This window comes from Lates calcarifer, linkage group LG15 (assembly GCF_001640805.2).
Source record: "Lates calcarifer isolate ASB-BC8 linkage group LG15, TLL_Latcal_v3, whole genome shotgun sequence".
Taxonomy (NCBI): domain Eukaryota; kingdom Metazoa; phylum Chordata; class Actinopteri; family Centropomidae; genus Lates; species Lates calcarifer.
The window spans coordinates 10,276,690-10,299,437 of NC_066847.1; the positions used below are offsets into that span (position 1 = coordinate 10,276,690).

Genomic DNA, 22,748 nt, shown 5'->3' on the forward strand with positions numbered 1-22,748 from the left:
GCAACTGACAATTATTTTTCAAATTATTTTTTTAGGCTGTCAACTATTTTCACACTGTAAAATGTCAGACAATAGGGAAAAATGCCCATCGCAAGTACTAAGAGTCCAAAGTGACATCTTCAAATTTTTTGTTTTGTTTGACCCATAATCAAAAACCCAAAGAAATTCAGGTTACAATGATTTAAAACACAAGGAAAGGCAGAGTGCTGAACCAGTGAATGTCTGTGAATGTTGATAAATGTCTTAATCGTAGGTAACTGATTATCAAAATTGTCCACCAAGTTGAACAGATGTTCTGAATAAATCCTACGTTTATACCAGTTACACTGGATATCAGTGAGAGAAAACCTTACACCAGCATGTCATTGTTAGTCTCACATTGTATAGTAGATAGTAGATTCTGACATTTGTGACAGCAGTGTAACTTTACAGCTGCTAACAGATTCACCCAATAAAACACCTCAAACTGACCTGTTTTCTTCCCCACATGAGCCTTAAGTCTGAAAAAAGCTGTTTATGTCATGTTCTCAAACTGGGCACACTGCTGCTACAGGGACTGCCAGTACCACCATTAAATATACAGTTGCATCATATTTACGTTTACATGTTCTATAAATATGACATGAGATTATCTGACAAAGATGCCAGAAGATTTATTTCCATTTCCCTGCATAATTCTTTCAGATATTTTGCCCTGGGATCTTGGCTATAATGCAAGAATAAAATAAAATGGAGACAGCTGTTATTACAATTGGCCACCCATATTCATACGTCATACAAAATGACTGGGAAAGAAATGTAGCTTCCTCCAATGAAACACCAAGAGTTAAAAAATATATATCTGTCAGGAGAATTTGAAGCTCTATTTTGAAGGACAAATTGAAATGACGCGTGTCAGTAGAGAGTGCACACTGGGATGTAGGTGTGGGATAGAAGTGAATGATGAATCTTACAATCATTCATATTTCTGTGAGGGAAAAAAAGAAGAAAAGAACACAGCAAAATGTCAAATCCATTTATTCATGCAAATCATAAGTAAACATAAAAAAACAATCTGCAGGAATTACAGGTGCCACTATTTCTGGATATCCATGTCCAATACACCCGATTTTAAACACAATCGCCTGGCCACAAAATGTCTAAACATCTTTACATTTACTGTGCGCAGACAAAGCTAGAAATACATAAAGTGCCAGTTCAAAGATGATCATTTGATGTTAAACATATCTCACGTGTTCTAATATTCAGTTTAACACTTAAACATGGAATAAACTACAGCTGTTCTGTTAAAACAGCCACGATAGCGTGAAGCATCTGACCTACACTGGATGAAACCACATTAGCAACACTGCAAGTTTACACCACACTACATGTAGTCTACAGGCATGTCAACATCCTTCACTGCAGGTGAACGCCTTTTGCATGTGTGCGTTTCTCCTCATTATAATCTAAGAAGGATGTCATCAGTCTTTATCTCTCTCTCTCTCCACTAACAGCCCAGTCCACTCATGGACCCAATCCGATCCAGTTTCAGCCCAAAGCAACCCCGGTTCCATCCCCTCCGTGACCGGTCGGGTTCTGCGCGTTTCTGATTGGCCAGGGCACCCTTCAGCAGACGCAGCCAGGGGGTCTCGGGCTGCGTCTGTACGTCGGCCCATTTAGGGTACTCGGCCGCTTTGACCCCAGAGGAGAAGGTGGACTGCTCCTCCGGCTGGCTGTTCAACAGGTTCTCCAGGTCGTCCAGGGTCAGAAGGTCATTATAGCGTTCCAGAAACTGCTCCATAAACTGCAGAGTGGAAAGGAGGATGAAATTTAATTGTCGGGGAGTGTACGAGGGAGAATAATTCAATCAGTGGTACATTTCATTACTCTCCCCTCCTTCTGGACTTATTCTCTTGTATCCACCATTCATCCACTCTGAATTCTCCTTAAACCACTCTTATTCTTGCTTTTCTATTCTTTCCCCACCTCCCCTCCCCTTCCTCCCTGCCTCCCTCTGTACCTGCACAGCATCAGGAGAGGGATGCAGAGCGCGAGACTCTGTGATCTCCAGGGGTGTCAGGAGGAGCAGAGTGGCACAAAGCAGCACAGGACACAGCATGGCAGCAGAGATGAGGAGCAAGAACAACTGGTGCAGGAAAAGTGGAAACACACTGGCTGCAAACACCCAAACACATATAAAATTATGTGGAGAAATTAAAATTACTCATGCAAAAAAAAAATAAATAAATCAACATATACATTATATATAAAACAATAGTTTAAAAAAAATTCTATATTTAGACAGTGATGTGAATGGTCTTGACGACATACATTAGCTCTGTACAGTTCAACTAATCCTCTATCAGTATCTTTAGGATTTAAAAGTATTCATTCATTTTTTTAATGTTAGGACTACACAGATAAACAGTTCTTGCATATAAATAAATAGTGGAACTAATATATATATCTGCAGATAATTTGCAGCCCCTGTCTCTGGTTGGGCTTTTAAATCTAGGTTAAAAACAGCCAAACAAATACGTACATAAAACAGAAGCAGGATATATTTTATCATTAATATTTCCAGAGGAAAACTTTTATTTTAAATATTTCTTAATTTAAGGGTCAGTTAGTGTTTCAAAAAGTACTACATCAGTGGATTTAATAATTTTTATGGTAAAACTGTCAGAATAATGAATAATGGAGCTTTTTGAAAATTTAGACTTAAGCACTAAATTTAGATTTCTATAATTACATAGAAGGTTGCATTCCAGCTTTAATGCAGTATGTACTGTGGAAACTGTAGCTGTGACCAATGTTAATTTAATATGACTCACCGTAGTTTTCTTTGATTCCTTTGGGGAATATTGAGCAAAAAACTATGGAATAAATTTTGTTTTAACATGAAAATCTTAAAAAAAACAAAAAAACAAAAAGAAGATTGGAGTACTCACCTGTTGTTTTCTCTCAAGGCTCTTGGTGTCTTCTGCCCTCACAGGCTCTTCTCCATCTCCCTCGTTCTCAGTCTCTCAGCTACCTCTCACTTGTTGGTACCTGCCTGGAGCATCACTATCTCACTGGACTGACTCCTCCTACTCCTCGCTCTGCGATGGAACTGAAAGGATGATTTTTCTCCCTCTTGCGTCTGTGCTCTTGGCAGAAGCTGAATGTTGGGGCATCAGCTGGGATGCTGCAGGGGTTTTGTAGAGCCAGAGATGACCCCCCCCCCCTTCCTCATCTCCCTTTCTTTGGAGTGATGTCATAGCCTTGGAGAGTGATTGTCATTGCCAAGGTGACTGTGTGTACTGTGCCCCATACTGATGCCACTGTGCTGCACAAATCAAGGTCAGAGGGCAGCAGCCAGCCAAGGCTTTGTCAATGAGACTGGTGAGTTATGACGTGACCTGGCTGGAAAAATTCTCAGGTTTCTGTCACGACTCAATCTGAATTATACATTTCCCATGTGACGACAACTCTCCTCCTGCACGTTAACCTCCCTCTCTCCCTCTTTGTCTCCATGGTCTTTCCCAGCATGCGCTGACCTCCCCTCTCTGTTGGGTAAGTTACAGTCTGTCAGTGCCATCTGCTCCCTGTACCCCCTGCCACCAAATTACAACACTAGCAGGAGCTGTGCAATCCAATACACAGATCTCAAAGTTCAGCAGCCTCTAATTATTTCAAGTAAATAAACCCCCCTGCAATTACAAATGCACACCAGATACTGGGCAGGGATTCATGTCCACCTCTATCGATTACATCACTGAATATTTTCTCCTACTTAAAGGCATCTGCAGCGAGCAAGAATGTATCAAAGTTTTCATACCAGGTGAGCAGAATTCATCTTTGTACAGCAGTGAATAAAGTTATAAACAGGGCAAATTGACTCATGTTTGTGCACTTAGCACCCACTGAATACATTTAAACTCAGATAAAACCTAACTGCTGGTGCAATCATATTGTTAGCCTGTTGTTGGCAAAGTGTCTTTACATAACATATCAATCACACATACAGAAATGCACCCCTCTCATCTTTTCGGAGAGGACAATGTGTGGGAGAGGGAGTAGGCGAGAGGGAGAGAGAGATTAGCGACGAGGGCAGTGGAGCGATAGGGAGGGTTTAACTACACTGTATGTGATGTCGGTGAAGAGAAGAACGCTGTAGGAGGAAAAGTAGGAGCGGAGAGTAGGAGGGAGGAGGAGGATGGGAGGGAGAAAAGCACCAGGCAGAAAACGGAGGGAGACCTACAAAAGAGATTGATTACAGGAGAACAGAGGCGGCCAACTAGGCAACAGCAAATGTGTCAGACAGAACAAAAGAAGGAGGAAAAAAAAAAAAAGATTGTAAATAAACACACCACCACACTCAGGGAAGTTTTTTTCCTCATCTGATAAATATCTGATATGACAGAAGATGCTGTAAAAAAGGAAAAACAAAACAGAGGAAAATGAAGTGGAGCAGCATGTGGGGTTATAATACTGTCTGGACAAGCTGTGACAACCCATTAAACACCACTGTCCAAACACATAACACAAGCAGACATTCAAAGCTGTTTGTAACGATGGTATAAATTCACTTGACATAACCCGGAGTACACCCAACTCTTCACACATCTGTTGGTGTCGGCTTCTTGGGAGTTTTCTTCAGTGTACAGAAGCTGGTGAGTGACGCAGCTCAAACTGAAATAGGCTCAGACTTCTTATCAAAACCAAAAACAGGTTTATTAAAGATGTGTTGATTCTATGTTATTAGATACATCATTAGACTACTGTGGTTTGGTGCTATGTACCAGTATCTTTTAAAATATACAAGATTAAAAAGTAAAAATATGTAAGAATGCAATGCATTCCTTAAAATTAAAGATTAAAAAAATAAGACACAGAAATGAAACAAACACAAGGAAAAAGAGCATCAGTTTCTGAGGCGAGCTCGTCTGGACGTGCGGGCGATGGGTGTCGTCACTTTAGGGGTCTCGCTCTCCGCCATTACAGCATCTGATGAAAAAAATAAAAGAAAGATTTTAACTTGAAGTAAAACAAGTCAAGTGAAAAAGGCCACAGAGGTGCCAAACAAGTGTGAACAGGTGTTCAGTCTGAACATTTTAAAAGAAAGCATTGCAGTGAATCATAATCTAATCAGGAGCAAGAAAAGTGACATTATGTGAAAATGTTAAATTCCAATCTAAGTGTAATGTCGCCAGAGAAAAGTGGCTGCACTCACCCTCCTCATCTTCCTCTTCATCACTGCTGAAGGTGATCACAGGTTTCTTGGACTTACGAGATTTCTGAGGCGTCACGAAACTGTCATCACCATGGCTGGAACCTGAAGGCTTTGTTTGACCTGTGTCAGAGAGGGATAATTATTGTTACAATCAGAACCAACAAATTTTCCTGCTTGTACATTTGCAACCAAGAGGGTCCTCAAGGTCAAAGCCAAAGAGTACTGACCTTTCTTGGCCCTCGTACGGCCTCTGGTGGGCAAAGGTGTGTGTGTGACTGTCCTCTCAGTGGGTCCTTCTTTTTGGTTCTCCTCTTCCATCTCAGGGCTTTCTACATTCTCAAGCCCCCGTGTGTGAACTGCAGTCAGCCGTTTTTCAAACTCATCCACCTGGGCCTGGTGAACAAAGTTACCATCCGTAAACACAAACAAAGAGAATGGTAAAATAACAAACAGAGTGTATTGTACCTTAAACTGCAATTTGGCTCCACGACGGAGCTTGGCAGTGATGGAAAGTAGAGGCTGGTAAACTCCAGGTTCAGTCAACTTGTCACTGTAGCACTCCCAGCACTCTTGCAGCCGCTTAAAACCACGCTCACACATAGACAGTAGAGACAGAGACGTGGCCAAGTCACACCACTGACGCTCAGTCCTGAGGAGAGAAGTAAAATCATAGTCATAAGAATTAGGGACTAAACCAGATTTGAAATTATGTGAAATGCGTAGAAATTCAAGATCCTCGACCAAAAAAAAAAAAAAAAAAAAAACTCATTACTCATGAATGTGGCTTTTCCCTGACATTTGGACCAAATCTCATTTTCTAGGTACCTCTCCTATATAAATTAACTTTGCCATTGTGTAATATAAAATGCCCTTCCTTTGAGCTCAGAGTATGGACAGAGTATGAGTCAGACTGAAACCTGGCCTGGCCGGTTGTTCGTCTACATGCCTTGGCTATATGGGAAGACAGTTTCCATGACAAAATGAGTGAATAAGAAGATGTCAGAGTATAGGTGATGAGGTCGACTGAACTGTGAATTCGCTGTAATTGTAGATCTCTCTTCACTCACTGAAAACACCCACTAATTACCCACACATCCACCCCTGCATCTCACACAAATGAAATACTGTTGGACAGACTTTAGACATGAGCTGGGAAACAGTAAAGGAAAAAAGACCTAAAAGATGCAGGTCAGAGGTGTGAGGATGGGGAAAAAGGAGGTGGAGATATACTCACTTGGCAGTCCTAAAGCGCTGGCACAGTTTCTCTACCAGAGACTCAGTCTGCCTTTCTTTGGTGATGTAGGAGAACAGCTGTCTGAGAGCACACAAGCCAACAATACAGCATTTAAGCATGGTTCTCAAAATAGCAAAGATGTCAACATATCCCCCCAGAGTGTCAAAGCAACAAGGCACAATTTGTCCGTAGCCTGCAGAGTCCTGCACAGCGTGGACAAATTCTCTGTGGACAGAGGTTGCAAATAGGAGAGGGCGCATACTGTGAAGCAGCACAACTCACTTCATGATGGTGTTGAAGTCCTCTGAGCTCATCCGTCTCTCTGGGTCTGACAGGCGACTGATGATGTCTGGGAGCAGGTTGTAGATCGCATTGTCCTGATGGGTAACATCAATGATCATTAAAAACCTTCCCAATTATTCTGGCACCAGTATGGGTTCTGAGTGTATGTGTGTGTACCTTGGAGGCCAACTCGTTGAAGAAGTTCAGGGCGAGGCTGGTGATGTGCGGCTCGGGGTCAATTAGCAGCACAGCCACCTCACTGACTTGACCTTTGACCTTTAGCACATCCTTAAGCACCAACTGAGTAAGAACTGTCACAGCTGTCTGCCTCACTGAAGGAACCTCATCACTGAGCCTGGGAGAGAAGACAATGTCAAATCACAGGCTAGGTCATTGCCTTCCACTTTGGGACCAAGACTAAGGCACTACAGTGCTCATAGCATTTTAGATTAGCATGCTAATTTTGGTCAATAAGCACTAAAGACAAAGTGCAGCTGAAGCTGATAGGGGGATGATTAATTTTGCAGGTGTTTAATTATAAACTTAAGATTATGACCTGATGATTACAGATAACAGTATTCATCTTGTGAAGAACCTGAATACCTGAACAAATTTAATTGACTGAGAAATCAACCCTTCCATTTCTTGGAACACTCTGCTAGTGTGGCTAAAATGTGAGTGGTGGTAAAATGTCTTGCCATCCGTGCATTTGTTATTTTCCAGTCCGAGTCAATTAAGCTTTCGGGAAGGACTTGAAATTAGCCAGAACAAAACCAAGCAAGTGTCACAGCCTTAGCGGAGTACAATGGGATTGGACAGGCTGTGGCAGGGCAATCTGATAGAATTCTGAGACCAATTTAGATTTACCCTCATCCAAAACCACAGAACAAAAGAAACTCATTAACCATTTCTCATTTATGCCACAGAGCAGGACTCCTGGCAGAAGATCAGAAACTTGTGCATGGCACTTCCACATGCCAATGCAGGGGCTTACAACAGCAAGGAACAGGGTAATTAATTCTTAATGCGCTTATCAGGAGGTTCCAGGGCAGCAGCCTTGAGAACAGTGGAGGTGTTGGTGTATGGGAGACAATTAAGAAACACTATGAATGCTTATCAGGTAGAAAACACTAGGAGGGTAGTGACGCATTATAAAAAGAACAGAATGTTTTACACATCCAAAACACCTACATGTGAGCATTATCAACTATTATAATTACAACCACACTTCATCAAAAAGAACAACTTCAGCTTCGGAGTTGACTATAGGGAACCAGTATAAGTTTGTGCAGGAAAAACAGATAGAAACCATTAAGTGTTTTTAAAAGGAAAGCATACCTACGAGCGTAAACCCTTACAAAACCTTTGACTTCACCCGAAATTATTCCCTTCTGCTCATTCTACCGCCCTATATAATTACAACACAGTAGTCATTGGTTCTAGTCACAATTTGTAGCACACTAGTAATTAAGCTGTTCATTATCTAAAAGTGCCCCTGTCTGAGGCAGGCTAAAAACTCCACCCCAGTTCACAAGTGGGGGTGGGTTTTCTACAGACCACGAAGCGCTGGCCGGTTCCCATGGCAACCGCAGAGGTCAGGATACAAGGCAGATATCAGAGTTTGCCATCATAGATCTCAAAGTTTGTTTCCCCTCCATTAAAAAGTCATGATGGAAAGAGTAAACTTTTCCCATCATGTGGCTCAGTGGAGCATTGTGACAGCAGCAACACTTCAGTGGCTGAGGGGAACAACACACTGAGACGCTGTGGTGGTGGTGGGATCCGGATGACGATGGCTCAAGTGTACAAGCATAAGGGGAATGTTGGCTGAGATGAAACGTCATTTACAGTACACCCACTCAGCTGAGCCATCAGGCGTAGGCTGTTCCTTATAATCTTGGGTGGAAAAGACAAAACAAATCTACGGATATTATGATAATGTGCCTCTAATTGGAAGAAAATCAATTAGTGTGAGGGGATGATGAGCATGAGCTGCTATTGCAATAAACCTTTTTTATATTACTGATCAAACTGAATGTGGCATTTACCTGGCATAGAGATTCTGTGTCCAGGGCTCCAAAATGTTTGGGAAACGGACAGTGAGGTCTCCGAGGGCTATTATAGCATTGGCCCTGACAACAGGAAAAGAAGAGCGCTCCAGCACAGTAAACATGAGACGGATGTTCTCCTCACACACCGATGGGCTGACATATGGGACAAGCAAATCAACACATCAGAAGTTATTCCAACAATTCTGCTCAGTCCATTTAGAGTCATATATGTCAGACTACAAATAAATATTTTAATTGAATTGCAATTAGTAAGTTTCTCATGCAAGCAAGCTATTGATTGGTCTATAAAATGTCCGACAACACACAAGAAATGACACAACACATTCAAATTGCTGTAGCCATCCAACCATTGTGCAAATATAAAAGATAATACACCTCATATCATACAAGATTGAGAAAGACAGCAAATATTCTAACTTTAGAAAATGTAACCAATTAATTTTCTTAATGGGCTTCAATGGCTACACATTTTTGTGTGACTGACTGACATATTAATCAGCCCTACATATGTCTATGGTGATACAACATGGGCATAGGGAGTGTGTTTACCTTATCATCATGTACTGAGAGAGTGCCAGACAGGCAGCAGTGGTGAGCTGTGGGTGGGAATAGCGTCCTGGGGAGCTGCAGACTTTCACCAGCAGGGGAAGGAATGCACACAGTAGGTTCTCCTCTAAACAGACAGGAGGAAGAGGTTGAAGCAATGTATTTTTAAAAAAATGGTACAAGCAAAATATGTATAAGAACCAAATGTAGGGAATGGGGAGGAATGGGCTTTCAAATGCCGCTCAATATGGGGCAAAAATACAAAAGATGGGAGGATTTTCATTACCAGCCAGTAATTCAGTCTCGCAGATCTTTCTGATAAGTTCAGCCTCTGTATCCTCAGCAGAAGCACCAATCAACCCAAGCTCCTCCTCCATGGCACTCTCATTGGCGGCTTGCTGTTGGAAAACCATTAAAGCTTTACAAAAACAGCCACTTCTCTCTTCAACAGTGTCTTGCCAGTTCGAGAGAAGTGGTGGGATTGACCTCTCATCTACGAAATACTGTTTGTTTGGCAACAGAAGAACAGATGCTGTGTGTGTTAAAAATCTGTGGACTAGAAATGTTTTGGCTTCACTTGTGACAAGTTTTTACAGAAGAAAAAAAAGAGGCATCAGATCAGCCATGGAAACTCTTCAAATCACTCATGAGACTTGGCATGGCATAACATTAAAAACTTCTTGTCATGGTGGAGTATATCATGTGACAATCTCAGTTTGAGTCTAAACTGTGAATTTCATTGTATGCCAGTCTCTGGTTATTTAAGAGAAAAAATTAAATAAACAAAAAAGATTTCTAAAGCTAATTAAGGAGACATTTATCTTCTTGTCCCCTGATGGGCTGAACAATTATGAGACATCTGACTGTGTCACTAAAATAAATCTCATCAAGCCATCCTGCTGAGACGCAGGCTGATTGTGAAAATGCTTTTTGCCACACAGGGGGTTGTTTTGGCTTCATTTGTAACATTAAAGTATCTGCAGAAGTGCTTTTAGAAACAGGCAACTGACATTTAGACCTGGAAACTTTTGTCAAGTTAAGAAAACATCTGATCAAGCTGTAGTACATACATTATGGTATAACAATTATTCTGTTTATAAAGTGTCAGTGAAAAAAAATTCCTAGACCCAAATGGTAAATATTATTTTTGTCTGACAGTCTACAAACAAACAAACAAACAAACAAAAAAACACAGCTAATAGTAACAGAACAGAGAAAACATTTTAGCTGCGGAAACTTTTTTAAATTTCAGCTTTTCAGTTTTACAACTACCCATTGTCCTGAGATACTTAACACCCTTGTACAGTATATACAGATGCTGTATACAAGTCTCCACAGCCTCATTACCTTAGCTTTGCTGGATGGACCCTTTTCCTTCTCCTCCCTCTCCTCTGTCTCTCCTCTCCTCCTCCGCAGCTCAGCACTCACACTGCGCTCAAGGTGAGACACCTGCCAGAAAGCCACGCAGCCACACAGAGCCAACAGCTGGGCCAGACACACACAGTTCACTGCAGGAGACAAAGACACGTGGACACGTGATTAAGAAGAGTATGTTGACAAAGGTAGGAGCACTGGGATTATGCCAATGCCAAGTCATATTACAAGTCTTTTTTAGTGATGGGACTCACCTTGTTCACCTTGCTCGTTGGACTCTTGAGATCCATCTTGCATTTGGCCAGGATCTTTGTTGACTTCCCCACCTTCTGCAATCTGATCTAGCAAGAGGCGAGCGCTGCGCTGGAGCAATCGGGAGCACAGCTGGTCAGGAGATTCAGCCAGGAAGTAGATGAGACGGACAGCCTGTTCCATGAAGCTCTGCCAGTAAGGGTCTTCCATCACCACACCTGGAGCAAGTTCCAATAGACACAGTCAAAGGAAGAAACCAAGAGTGGCAAAAGCCACAATAGAAAAACTGAGGATGTTTGTCAACAAAGGGCATATTTGTCTGCATTTACCTTCAGCTATGGCCTGTGTGAGGCAGGTGAATAGCTGATGTTCCTGGGGGAGTCTGAACGGTGCACCTTTTGATTGCTGGTGGAAATATTGAAATGTATGATATTAACATTACATAACAACAGCCCCTCTCTTCTCTACCAAAAAGCCTGGTTATTACTCAAAAGATTGATATATTTCACGTGTTATTTTATGTATAGACTATGCATGAACAAATGCAAATTCCTTTTACTTCCCAAAAAGCCATTTAAGAAATTCTTATAAATTTAGCCTAAGTCGCTAAGTATCAAGATAAAACAATGTTAAATATGTATTTGAGTTAAAAGCGCCCCAGTGTCTCAAAGCAGAACAATTCAAGTTAAGTCTTTTACAAGAAAGGATTTTGGACCCGGTCACACTGACCCACTGAATCATTAATCAATAGGCTCAAGTTAGCGAGACCTCTGGGTTATCAAGAAATACTCAAAGGCAAACCATGTTTTCTTACCCTGACATGGTCAGTGATACTGCAGATGGTTATAACTGTGTCTCTGGCCAGAAGGAAGTCTTCAGTTACTTTTTCTCCGAGAGCCACGGAACAAAGCGTATCCAGATTACTGAGAACCACCTCCCTCTCTGCCCTGTTATATTCACATACGGACAGACATTTTTACAAAAAGACAAAAATTATACACTTTTTTTTTATTTCCAAATGATCATGTGATTATGTAAAGTAAAGTAATAACATCTCTGCCCCACATCACCCGGACTGCTGTGTGCTGCCCTTGCCGGTGCTAGGCTGCTGCCCAGATAATGCGTGTAGGAGGACGGGTTAGGAGAAGCGCATAAGATTTAAAAGGTTATGAATGCTGCTGGCTGGATGAAGAGAGGCAGCAGTGTGGGTGGATTGCAGATAGTCTCTCTTTACTCTCTCTCTTGCTCTTCCCTACAGCAGTGGCAGTCTTTGAGATAGATTGAGGGGGAACACTAAAATATATATATATATATATATATATATATAGTGAAATGCACTGGCAAGGAGCCTAGTTGTACGGTCGTGACTTTGATTACAATGAAGAGGAGCCGAGGCTGAGCTTGTATTCTGACTAATGAGAGGATTTGCTGAATGTCAAGTAGCTGAGGCAGGACCAAAATGTAAAAGAAAGTGCCTTCACGTGGTGAGGAATACTGAAAATATTAGTCGACTCAACTTTAACACAGACCCATAGCACCTAGCTTATTTTCAATACCAATGGATTAAACAGTCTTGTTCATTTCAATATATAACAGGGAATAAGGTTCATGGTAAATATTTGTGAGAAGCCATGGTACTACAACTTTCTGCTACAGTTCTGCTACATTTCATGATTTAGACCACGACAAGTAAACAAGGTCAATCAAACAATACCGTTGCCTTAAAAAGCCATGTATTCTCACAGCTGTAGTGTTCAGTACGAAGTATAATGGGAACTTAATAAGATTTTTGCAACCACATGTAAATGCAATTCACTAAATTGTTGGTGAGAGGGCTGTTCAGTGTCGCAGAAACACCATGACTCAGTCTGAAATTTGCTATGCACCTAAGAGGAGCTCCAGTTAAATCTGCTCTCACCAGTCAACATGCTTTTCCCTCATCCATAGTAAACAAGTCATAGTATGCACAGCACCTGCAAGTTACTTCTGTTGTTCAAAATTAGAGAATAAATACAGGCTGTAGAGAACCATGGCTAATTATCCTACAACCTGGTGTATTTGTTTTGGTTGACATCTCCACCTACTCAACGGCACTGCATAGTGTATGCAGAATGAGATCAGATCATAATGTGGACAGAATGAGTGAATAGAAAGTGAATAAATACAAGCTCTGATGGGACTTATCAGTATTCTAGAAACAAATCAAAATACCAGGAGTAAATCAGAAACTTAGATGATTTGCCACCATGGCTGACTGAATTTTACATTTCAAGTACAAAACAAAAATACAAACACACTGACCACTCTGCCCTTTCTACTCTGATCGTGTAGTAACACAATGTTTAAGTTAATGGTTGTGAACATAAAGATGTAAGTGTTAGGGAGAGGGGCTTTTTCTCCCCTCCTCTGTTTTTTGGAATAAGAGGTCATTGAATGAGGTCAGGATGTTTCGCTAAATTATAAAACATGTAAAAAACTACCCTATATATACGGATGTTTAGAGCTGTTAGTCAGAGAGATCCATATTGGCTCGGATCCTCTCACAGGCTACTGCAGTACTTGTTTTGATGCTGAACTTCTTTGTAATAAACTTTTATATACAAGAAAGACAGTGTCAGCGGAAATCTCTTCATCATCTTCACATCATCACCATCGAATATACCACAAGAGCAACCCTTATATATATTTAGTAACCTTGGCATGAGCTCTTTTCTACATCACGACATAAAAAGTTAATTTCCTAGGAACATACTGAAAGTGGTCTGTGTCTTACCGTGCAGCCATGCCCAGCAGTAACACTGCAGCTCGCTTGTGTAAGCCAGAGGTTTCTCGTTTTCCAGTAAACCTCTCCCACAAGACCTGTACTACAGTAGACTGGAGATTGCTGCCACTGCTAAAGAACTCCTGCACCTAGAGAGACAAAGTTTGAGTGGTTACAACTCCCAACATACCTTGTTTCAAGGGATTTAAAGCTAAATATTTAAGAACACCGTATGGCCTCCAATATTCTGCACTGCTGTTTTGTCAATTGACCATCAAAGAGGGAAATGAGCCATGAGAGTAAGTCACTCACTATTTCCTCAAGACACTGGATTGTTCCCAGAGATGCATCCACCATCAACTCAGAGAGACTGTCCACAAGAGTCTGGGCTTTCATCCTAATAAAAGATGTGACAGCTGCTTTAAGAACAACAACATGAAATAAATCTCTTCAAGTGTTTTTAGATATTCACTTCATAACAATATGGTATTCGCTAATTATTTTGGCTCAGTTTTGACTATTTATGCACAACAATGCACCAAAAAAGCTGATTGAGTAATTAACAGTTTTTTTATTCACTGCATGTCACATGAACTATATTCTAATTATTAACATTAAAAGAAGACACTGGGCAATTGATTTAATAAAAAAACCCAAATGTTATGACTAAAATAAAAAATAAATCTTTAGCAGATTATCACATTAAATTGATAACAGTCTTATGTCAATACATTACAGCCTGAACAGGACATGCGCTTTATGTGTGTTTTGTAAGTTAGGGCTCATCATATCGTAAAAGGTATGTTTAACAAACCTGACGGTTTCTCCCTGAGGGTTCAGATAAAGGCGTCTGTAAGCTTGAACAACAGCATCTTTAATGGCAGCATCAGTTGACCAGACAAGAGGCAACATCTTCCTCACTCCACTCACAGAGTTGGCGACACTGAACTCGCACACTGTCACACAGAACTGCACAGCCTCCTGGACAACTAAAAACACAAAACATTTGTTGTAGGATGGATCTCATTACTGAGTAAATTCAAACACTATATGCAAATGCACAAGCCTGAACAGGTTTGCACTTTGGCAAATACTGCCTAATACCTGAAGTGGTTTTCCAATAGAGCATGGTGTTGATAACAGAAATTGCTCTTTCCACTTGTAAGGCAAAGGTTTCGGTGTCTGTCAGGTACTGCACCAACATCTCCTGCTTCTTCAGCTCCCCCTCCTCCCCCTCTTTCTCTCCCTCTTTCTGTGGGGTTGGTGGCAAGTTTGGGCTGAGCTCTGTGGTGTCCTCATCGGAGCCTGAGGAAAATATCAGGGACCATATAATGTAAAGTATGTTTAAATTAAGAAGAAATTGTAGATGAATTCAACCAATAAATCATCTTTCCATAGCTGCCTGATTACTCAACACTTCCAGCAGCTCCTGCACAGGTAATTAAGTTAAAGCTGCTCTCTTTGCTGTGAGGCTTTTAGTGTGAGTAAGGCAGCCACATTTACATTAACAACATCAAATTCTGACTGTCTTCCACACTAGTCTCTTTCTGGTGTCATACAGGGGTACTATGCAAAAGGAAATTACAGCACATCCATGGACAACCACAGCATCTAGGTATAGGTATAAAGCCTCTAGTATGCAGTGTATCAAGTAGGGACAGTGACCAATGCACAAAAAATGGTTCATAGTCCTATTTTAATTTCCATAATCACTTAAATTACCCACTTAGACTGAGACTGGTAGGGAAAGCCCTGCACTTCACAAAATCAAGACTGACAGACTTCTCCTACGCATGACATATCCTTAAAATGCTGTTCAGCTGAAAGTTTCCTTTGCAGTTGTGATTTACAGATGCCCCTTCCTGAATTGCTGATAAATCCATTTACTGTTCTGTTGTTAAACAAGTTACAAATTTATTTATGTAATGAGGGTAACTTCTGGTAGGGACTGAACATGGTGATCGGACATAGCTCTATAACTGCTGCACAGTGTTGGTGGAGGTTGTGTGTCATACTCCTCTAAGCGTTATGACTGGTCTGTTTTAATAAATCAATACTGAAAGATAATGGGAAATGAATTTCCTCCACAGACCTGACTCTTAAATGCGTTCAGTCCTGCTTCCATTAAAATTCACAGAAGTGAGCACTTTTGATGAGAATCTCTGGACAGAAATGCGTCAAGTGAACTGAGCATAGGCTTTACCTTTGAAAATCAGAGCCAGTGTTTCCATTAGAGTCTCAGGGGTGAGAGTGGACAGAGAAGCAAACATCTCAGATTCAGGGAAGCAGCTGTGAGCCCTTATACAAAGACGCACAGCATTCCTGTTGACAACACAAAAGATAGACCACATAGAAGTTGTTGGCTAATTGACAGTGTGAAAGAAAAATCCTTCAGGGAGTGTCAATTTTTACCCAGGCCAACACTGGTGATTAGCATCACCTGTATTTGTTGACACGGAGGTACTGAGCAATCTTCACTGCAGTTGCCCTGTCGTCCTCTGCCTCCTTTTCTTCCTCCACATCCCTGTCGTCCTCATCCTCCTGCTGCTCCCTCTCTGTTTCACTTGTGGGCTCCAGCTCTGTTCTGACAGTGACGAGCAGCTCTGGTTCCATAGCAGCCCATAACTCAGATGCTTTAATCACTGCCACTGCAAGGGGGGGTAAAAATATATACTCAAATCCAGTCGGGATGAAAGAAAATTTTAGAGGAACAACTGGCAGAGAAATATAAAAAAGGGAATTAGCAATAGGGCAGAATAGTGAAACAACTGATCATGGGGTTAAGAATCCAGATTGTAAAGCTGGGCTCTAGAGTGCCGCCATTTGATCATGTTTTGTAACTTTTTCCTAGTGTGCCACTATAACAAAAGCGAGGGAATTTCTGATAGTGACTGAAATGCCAGATGAGTTGAAGCTTCATTTACTAGTTACTGAACTAGGATCACATTTTTTCCCTCTAGATTAAAGTCAAGTTTTTTTCCCCCTTGCGTTTTTGTGCACACATCTTAAACCATAGTGCTGGAATATCTGGAAGAATTAACTTATGGCACTTAATGAAAATGTTTTAGAAAAAAAAATCAAAATGTTTGATATGGTTGAAAGTTACAGGTGTGACTTTTGAGACAACTTTTTTTGCAGGTAAAGACGTGGTCTGGTGAGTTCAAATGAGTTTCTGAACTTGGCCCTCAGATTACCAAAGAAGCAACTCATGGCTGACTGAACAGCTAAGAGAGCTGGGTGAACTCCTTGCCTCTTACACACGTGCACAAACATACACACACGCTGTCAGCTTTATCCCCTTGATTACTCCACTGTAACTTTAAAGGAATAATTTGGGTTGCGCTAAGTCACTGTAGGCAGGCCTTTACAGCAGAGCAGGAATTCTCTTCTGTACTGCCAAGATTACCTGCCAGCCGAGGCAAAAAAGAACCAAGCTCTCATACAGTAAGCTCGTATTCGCCTTGGTCTCATCACTGGGCAAAATGTGAGTTCAACAAGACAAAAAACTTTTTCACAGGGTTTGTCCACACCTGGTGCTTTTCCCTCCAGTTTTTTTTTCATCTCTCTGAGTTTAGCTGTCTCTTTCTCCAATGGTTTCTTCAGATCTGCGCTGCTCAACTGAAAGAAACAAATTCCCGTGAGACTGTGTAACCTGAAAATGCATGGTAATATAGTTTTAAACTAGTTGAATTACCTTGCAGCTGTAGGGGTTGTGTGCAATGAAGGCTGCCAACAGCTGGATGGCACTCTTCACTGCATTTATAGATTTGTCCATCAGTCGTCCCACAGCAAGCTCCATCACCTCACTGTACCTACACAGGGGCAGTGCCTAAACACAAGCACAGTTTTTATTACTAGACAGGACATTAATGTTGTGCTTTTACAAATATACGATAAGTTTAGAAAACATACTTTGCTGTTAACGATGCGTGTATAGACCTGCAACACACGTGCCCTGACATGGGAGTGTGTGTCATGCAGATGTTCCTGAAGTGTGTCAAAGAATCGGTCTCGGTCAGCTTTACCGGACTCATCAAGGCCATCACCACACAGGACCCGCACAAGGATCTCTCCCAGTACTTCACACACAGCAACACGCATTGTGTGGCTCTGGAAAATGGGAGGAAACAGGTAATTAGGCTGCATCCAAGAATGTTGTTGTGTCAGTAAATTACTCTGGTTTCTTCCACAATTGTGAAGTAATAAATGAGGAGTGATTTATTGTGGCATTTAGAGAAATACGTCATAGCAGGAGGAAAAAACAGAGTAAGTACACATTAGTTTGTCCAGTCTGGTTGTTTCAAAACTTTGCCCTCAGATTACCAAAGACACAACTCATGGCTGACTGAAGAGCAAAGAGAGATGGGTGAACTTCTTTGCCTTTTACACACGTACACACAACACACTGTCACAACACACACACTGTCAGCGTCATCCCTGTAATTACTCCACTGTGACTGTTGAAGAATAATTTGGGTTGAGCCAAATTGCTGTAGGCAGGCCCTTACAGCAGAGCAGGAATTCTCCTCTGCACTGCCAAGATTACCTGCCGATCAAGGCAAAGAAGAACCCAACTCTCGCTCAGTAAGCTCGTATTCGCCTTGGTCTCATCATTGGGCAAAATGTGAACTGAACAGTGAGATGGGTAAGGGCAAAACATATGGAGGAAATAGTCTTCCAAAGAATAAGAGTTTGTCTGTTCTAGAGCCATTTTCTTCCAGTTAGTTGTGTCAGTAACATTTGTGTTAAGACAATGCTCAGCAAGTCCTAGGTGAGAAGTGATGTAGTGTGGCTTTGTCATAGCATAGTGACAAGTTGTACCTGAGCATATAGAAAGCTAGAGCAAAAAAGACAGAAATTCATCCTTGAGCACAAGCACATTAGTCATTGCACTACGTAAAATTTCACTGGGTGCTGTAAAGGCCTTGCCTTGTCTGAAAAATGGACGGTGTCCAGTGGTCGGTTACCCTGTGAAACGCAGAACAATGTAGTACTCTCCTATCACTGAAAAAAGTGTGTACACTAAAAAGAAAGAAGCCTGTTTCTCTGGCAATCCTCTCGTCATCTTGTTTAATACGTGTTGACATTGCTACACAAGCCAGTCATAACCTATGCATCTAACCGCTCACTGCAGAGTCCTCCTCTGCAAAACTACATGAACATCTACACAAAAAGCCCTGAATGTCTAAAGGAGCAGTGTGGAGAACGGGGATCTGCCTTTGTCAAGCAAGTGTGTGTGTGCGTGTGTGTGCTCATACAGGGACTTATTTCATTGTGCATTGAGCAGGCTGCTCACACATAAAAAAGACCAATTAATCAATTACTTACTTCTTTACAGTCACACATACACACACTTTTTATCAGATGAATCGCAGCTAGTCTCTATTCATTTCAGAACACAAGTTTTCCCATTCAGAAGAGAGGAATCAAAAATTTAAAAATAGCAGGACAAACATGTTCAGGTGTGCAGTACCTCTCCTTCCAGGTGTGTGATGAGCACACTAATGTTGGGGATCATTAACTCAGGCACCAAAGCACTGAGTTCTGAGAGGAAAGAAGCAAAGGCTTTGACTCCTGATCCTTCTCTGGCAAGTTCCTCACTTGACTTCTGACCAATCTCCCTGTAGGATGGGAAAACCAACAAGGAATGAGCTTCTATGTAATTGGAGCCAAAGAATCAAATTTGCACAAAAAGATTTACAAAGAGGTTTGTTCTTGAAAATATAGTATACACACAAACCTTATTACTTCTCCTATGATAGCCCTGACCCCATATTCTGTGCTCCATACAGACACTGCCTGGGCAAAAACGGATGATAACTGCTCGAAGTGTTGCAGCAACTGGATCACCTTAACACTTGCACCTGTAAGAATTTAGAGTGTATGCTAAAATCAAACACAAAAGACTGACATGTTCCCTCAGTTATGCATCTTGCTCACAGGTTCAACATACTGAGTGAGTGACTAACCCAGGAGGTGATTGTATTTTTTGATCAGCACCCCCAGTAGGTGGATTATACAGTCTCTGGTGGGTTTGCTCTTGACATGGCTGATGGTTGGGTTCTCAAGCAGTTTGTAACAGCAGCAGGTCACACAGCTGTGGCAAGAAAGGCAAAGAACAAAAATTTAAAAGTTTGTTGGTGTGTTGTTGGTGGAGCTAAAATATGAATTCAAAAGCAACTTGGAGCCTGATTGAAATTTTAAACTTTATACACAAAGCCTCTTACAAATAAGAGGACTGTATAGACACCGTGTTTGTAATGGTTCTTTAGGCTTAACAATCAATAACAGCTGTGCTGCTTTAAAACCAAGTTTTGGAACTAGCATTCAAAAACAGGACTATTTAAAACACAGTCATCTCTCCAGAAGGAAAGATACTTGTTTCTGATGAAAATATAATGTTAGGACTGTGAGGAAATGTTCACAATTAAAAAACTAAATGAAGCAAGTTAACACCATTAAAAGATCATCTAACCTTATTAGGTTTCGTGTGTCATTATCAATGAAAAGGCAAAGATCATTTTCATATATACTCAAATTAAGTCTAGTATTGTCAATGCTGGGAAGAGATCCGGTGGAAAATTACACCAACTAAATGAATTAAGGCAGCTAAGCCTGATACTGTATTACTGCCCAGAGCTCCCCAGACAGCAGAGTACCTGATGAACTCTTCCTCCACCAGGGAGAGGCTCCAGAGGGAACGGATATCCAGCTGGAGGAGCTGGACGAGGGCGTGCAGCACCTTCTCTCTCTCTGAGTCCCACTGCAACAGTCCCTCACCGCCAGCTTTACCTTTTTTGCCACCCTGTGCAAGACAGACAAAACCTGATTAATTCAATCAGTTAAGCTTCATAGATAGTGAATCTTAAAAGCCCTAAGTTACATGACAAAATTAACTGTTTGAAATTAATATTCAATACATGCCCTCAGATTACCAAAGACTGTAGTTCATACCTGCCAAACCAACTATAAAGAGACTATAGCTCTTTGCCAGCTGATACATATACATTCATACAACTTACACACAAACAAACATCTGCACATTGTTTGACATCTCCTACCTATCCCGTCCCATTACTCTTGGGTGGGCAGAGGCTGTAGAAGCTGACATGTTAGCTATGGGTGGGCCCTTACAGCAGTGCAATAAAACTCCATCACACTACCAAGACTACCCACCTAACAGCAGGCTAGAGACCACAATCTCTTGGTCTGACTGGATCATAAAACCTGCCATGATTTCATCAGTGGGCATTTAAAATGGTTGAGCAGAGAAAGACTCGCTGGCATTCACCAAGTACTTAACTATGTCATCATTAACAATACCTTCCCGGGTGCCGTGACAATACTCTGTCTACAGGAGTAACTCTCAAGGGTCTCCGTGAGCTTGCAGAGCAGAAAGACACTCATTTTAACTGCATTAAGCTTCTCTTTACGCTCTGCAGCTGAGATGGAGGTGGAGACGAGGAGTGCCGGGAGGGAAGCAGCCAGGCCACTAACCACTGAAATGACAAGAAACCAGACAACACATGATCACCCCAGCATGTCAAGGTTGTATTTCAGTCAAATTAAACACACAAACATAAAAATGTCTTGCCTTGAATGAGTAATTCCAGAGCATCTTCTTTCACACCTAGCTCCACCAAGCTGCAGTGCCTAAAAGGTAAAGACAGTAGATCTGTGCTCATATAGTTCTTGATAGGACTAACTAGAGCAAGTTATATTGGATGAACACTCACTGTAACACACTGTAGCCTGTGTCAAAGTGTTCCAATATACACAAAGGCCCCTGGCTTCTCAATGCAGCCTTGAATCCTGTGTTAAAGACACAAAAACTTTAAGTCACACTAGCTCTAATCAAAATGTCTCACCATCAGCAGCTCCAATACTTCCACAACTCACAGAATCTAGTCCACTACTTACTACTGAGATGGGATGGCAGCTGTTTTGGGGGGACCACATCTTGAACGACGTACTGGTTGATCCCGCCAGTCTTCACCAGGTCCCCAATACATACGGGTACAAAGAAGTCCCACGACATCCCTACAACAAGAAAATCAAAGAAACACTAGATTAGTTTATTTGCATCATAAATTAAACTAGCTACTAAGCTCGAATGTAAAGAATGTAAGATTATCCCATAGAGGATCGTTGAAATACATATAGCGCAGTAGGATCTTAATGATTATATTTTAAAAACTTTGACAATTAACGCTGGTTGATTAGTTGGACTTAGAGTCTCTGCGGGTTCACCGAGTTACGTTGAAGACTTTCGAAGATCTTTTTAATACCATACAGACTCTACATAAACAATATTAGCAGCTAAAGAAAGTATGGGACGATTTGGCCACTCATTTTTCCTCAGATGGATGAGGATGTTGATAAATTAATTCAAGTGGGGTCATATAAGCAGCACAAAACCTAACGACCTGCAGTCACCTAGCCACAGAAACGTTTGAGAAGTAACACGAATGCCTGACTTTTGTCATTTTTTAGCACTTTCTAAGACCTTTTCTTGAGGCAACTAATTTAAATTCTTTTATAAACTTTTCACGACCTGCAAACAGTCTGTAAATGTGACGAATCTTTCAATAAACCAAATACAGCTTTGTTGTTGTGAATTAAGATAGCCAAACAAGCTAAGCGGCTAACTAACTAAGCTAACTTCACGCTAGCTGGTTTAGCTAGACTGTGTAGCCTAATTTGTCAGCCGTTACTGTGACTGTGTAATGAAGAAAGTTGTAGCCAGAATAAATGAACAACCCTGTTTTACAAACATATGAACATAACGCTCACCTTTAACGCTAGAAATCCCGTTAGCCACAACGCCGACCTCTTAAGACAGAAGTAAAGTCTGTTGTACCCACCGTCTACAAACGGTCTGATTCAAATTTATTAGGACATCGCGCCAAAGCGACGGAGGCCTGACGTCACATATATGCGCCTTTGTCAGCAGGGAGTTTGATCCAACAGCACCACCTACTGGAAAACGGAACACTACAGTACAAACATCGAGCTGTCTGACTCACTCTT

General features: G+C 41.4%; 2 protein-coding genes and 3 non-coding genes across 5 annotated transcripts; all 5 read right to left on the bottom strand.

Annotated features, from left to right (window-relative positions):
• Positions 1–1,001: 1,001 nt before the first annotated feature.
• On the bottom strand, positions 1,002–3,159 carry nppcl (natriuretic peptide C-like). Its single transcript, XM_018682735.2, has 3 exons — positions 2,934–3,159; positions 2,003–2,157; positions 1,002–1,786 (listed from the first exon to the last, which is right to left on the bottom strand). The coding sequence occupies exons 2-3, from the start codon at positions 2,099–2,101 to the stop codon at positions 1,490–1,492; spliced, it is 396 nt and encodes a 131-aa protein (XP_018538251.1). The 5' UTR covers positions 2,102–2,157; positions 2,934–3,159; the 3' UTR covers positions 1,002–1,489.
• A 1,514-nt stretch (positions 3,160–4,673) lies between these two features.
• ncapd2 (non-SMC condensin I complex, subunit D2) lies at positions 4,674–22,657 on the bottom strand. The gene is made up of 32 exons (XM_018682729.2): positions 22,512–22,657; positions 21,639–21,758; positions 21,455–21,530; positions 21,313–21,371; positions 21,042–21,217; positions 20,378–20,523; positions 19,688–19,815; positions 19,459–19,582; positions 19,192–19,339; positions 17,631–17,828; positions 17,413–17,547; positions 17,249–17,336; positions 16,159–16,366; positions 15,922–16,040; positions 14,823–15,023; positions 14,533–14,707; positions 14,031–14,115; positions 13,731–13,867; positions 11,772–11,904; positions 11,287–11,362; positions 10,960–11,175; positions 10,679–10,839; positions 9,618–9,729; positions 9,335–9,458; positions 8,762–8,917; positions 6,891–7,068; positions 6,714–6,808; positions 6,432–6,512; positions 5,663–5,846; positions 5,425–5,590; positions 5,198–5,317; positions 4,674–4,971 (listed from the first exon to the last, which is right to left on the bottom strand). Exons 2-32 carry the CDS (start codon positions 21,754–21,756, stop codon positions 4,889–4,891), a joined length of 4,206 nt encoding a protein of 1,401 aa, XP_018538245.1. The 5' UTR covers positions 21,757–21,758; positions 22,512–22,657; the 3' UTR covers positions 4,674–4,888.
• LOC127143381 (small nucleolar RNA U85) lies at positions 16,899–17,197 on the bottom strand. Its single transcript, XR_007814747.1, has one exon. It is a non-coding gene; the product is annotated as a small nucleolar RNA U85 (small nucleolar RNA).
• Positions 18,028–18,337, bottom strand: LOC127143379 (small nucleolar RNA U85). The gene has a single exon (XR_007814745.1). It is a non-coding gene; the product is annotated as a small nucleolar RNA U85 (small nucleolar RNA).
• Positions 20,640–20,968, bottom strand: LOC127143380 (small nucleolar RNA U85). Its single transcript, XR_007814746.1, has one exon. It is a non-coding gene; the product is annotated as a small nucleolar RNA U85 (small nucleolar RNA).
• Positions 22,658–22,748: the final 91 nt, after the last annotated feature.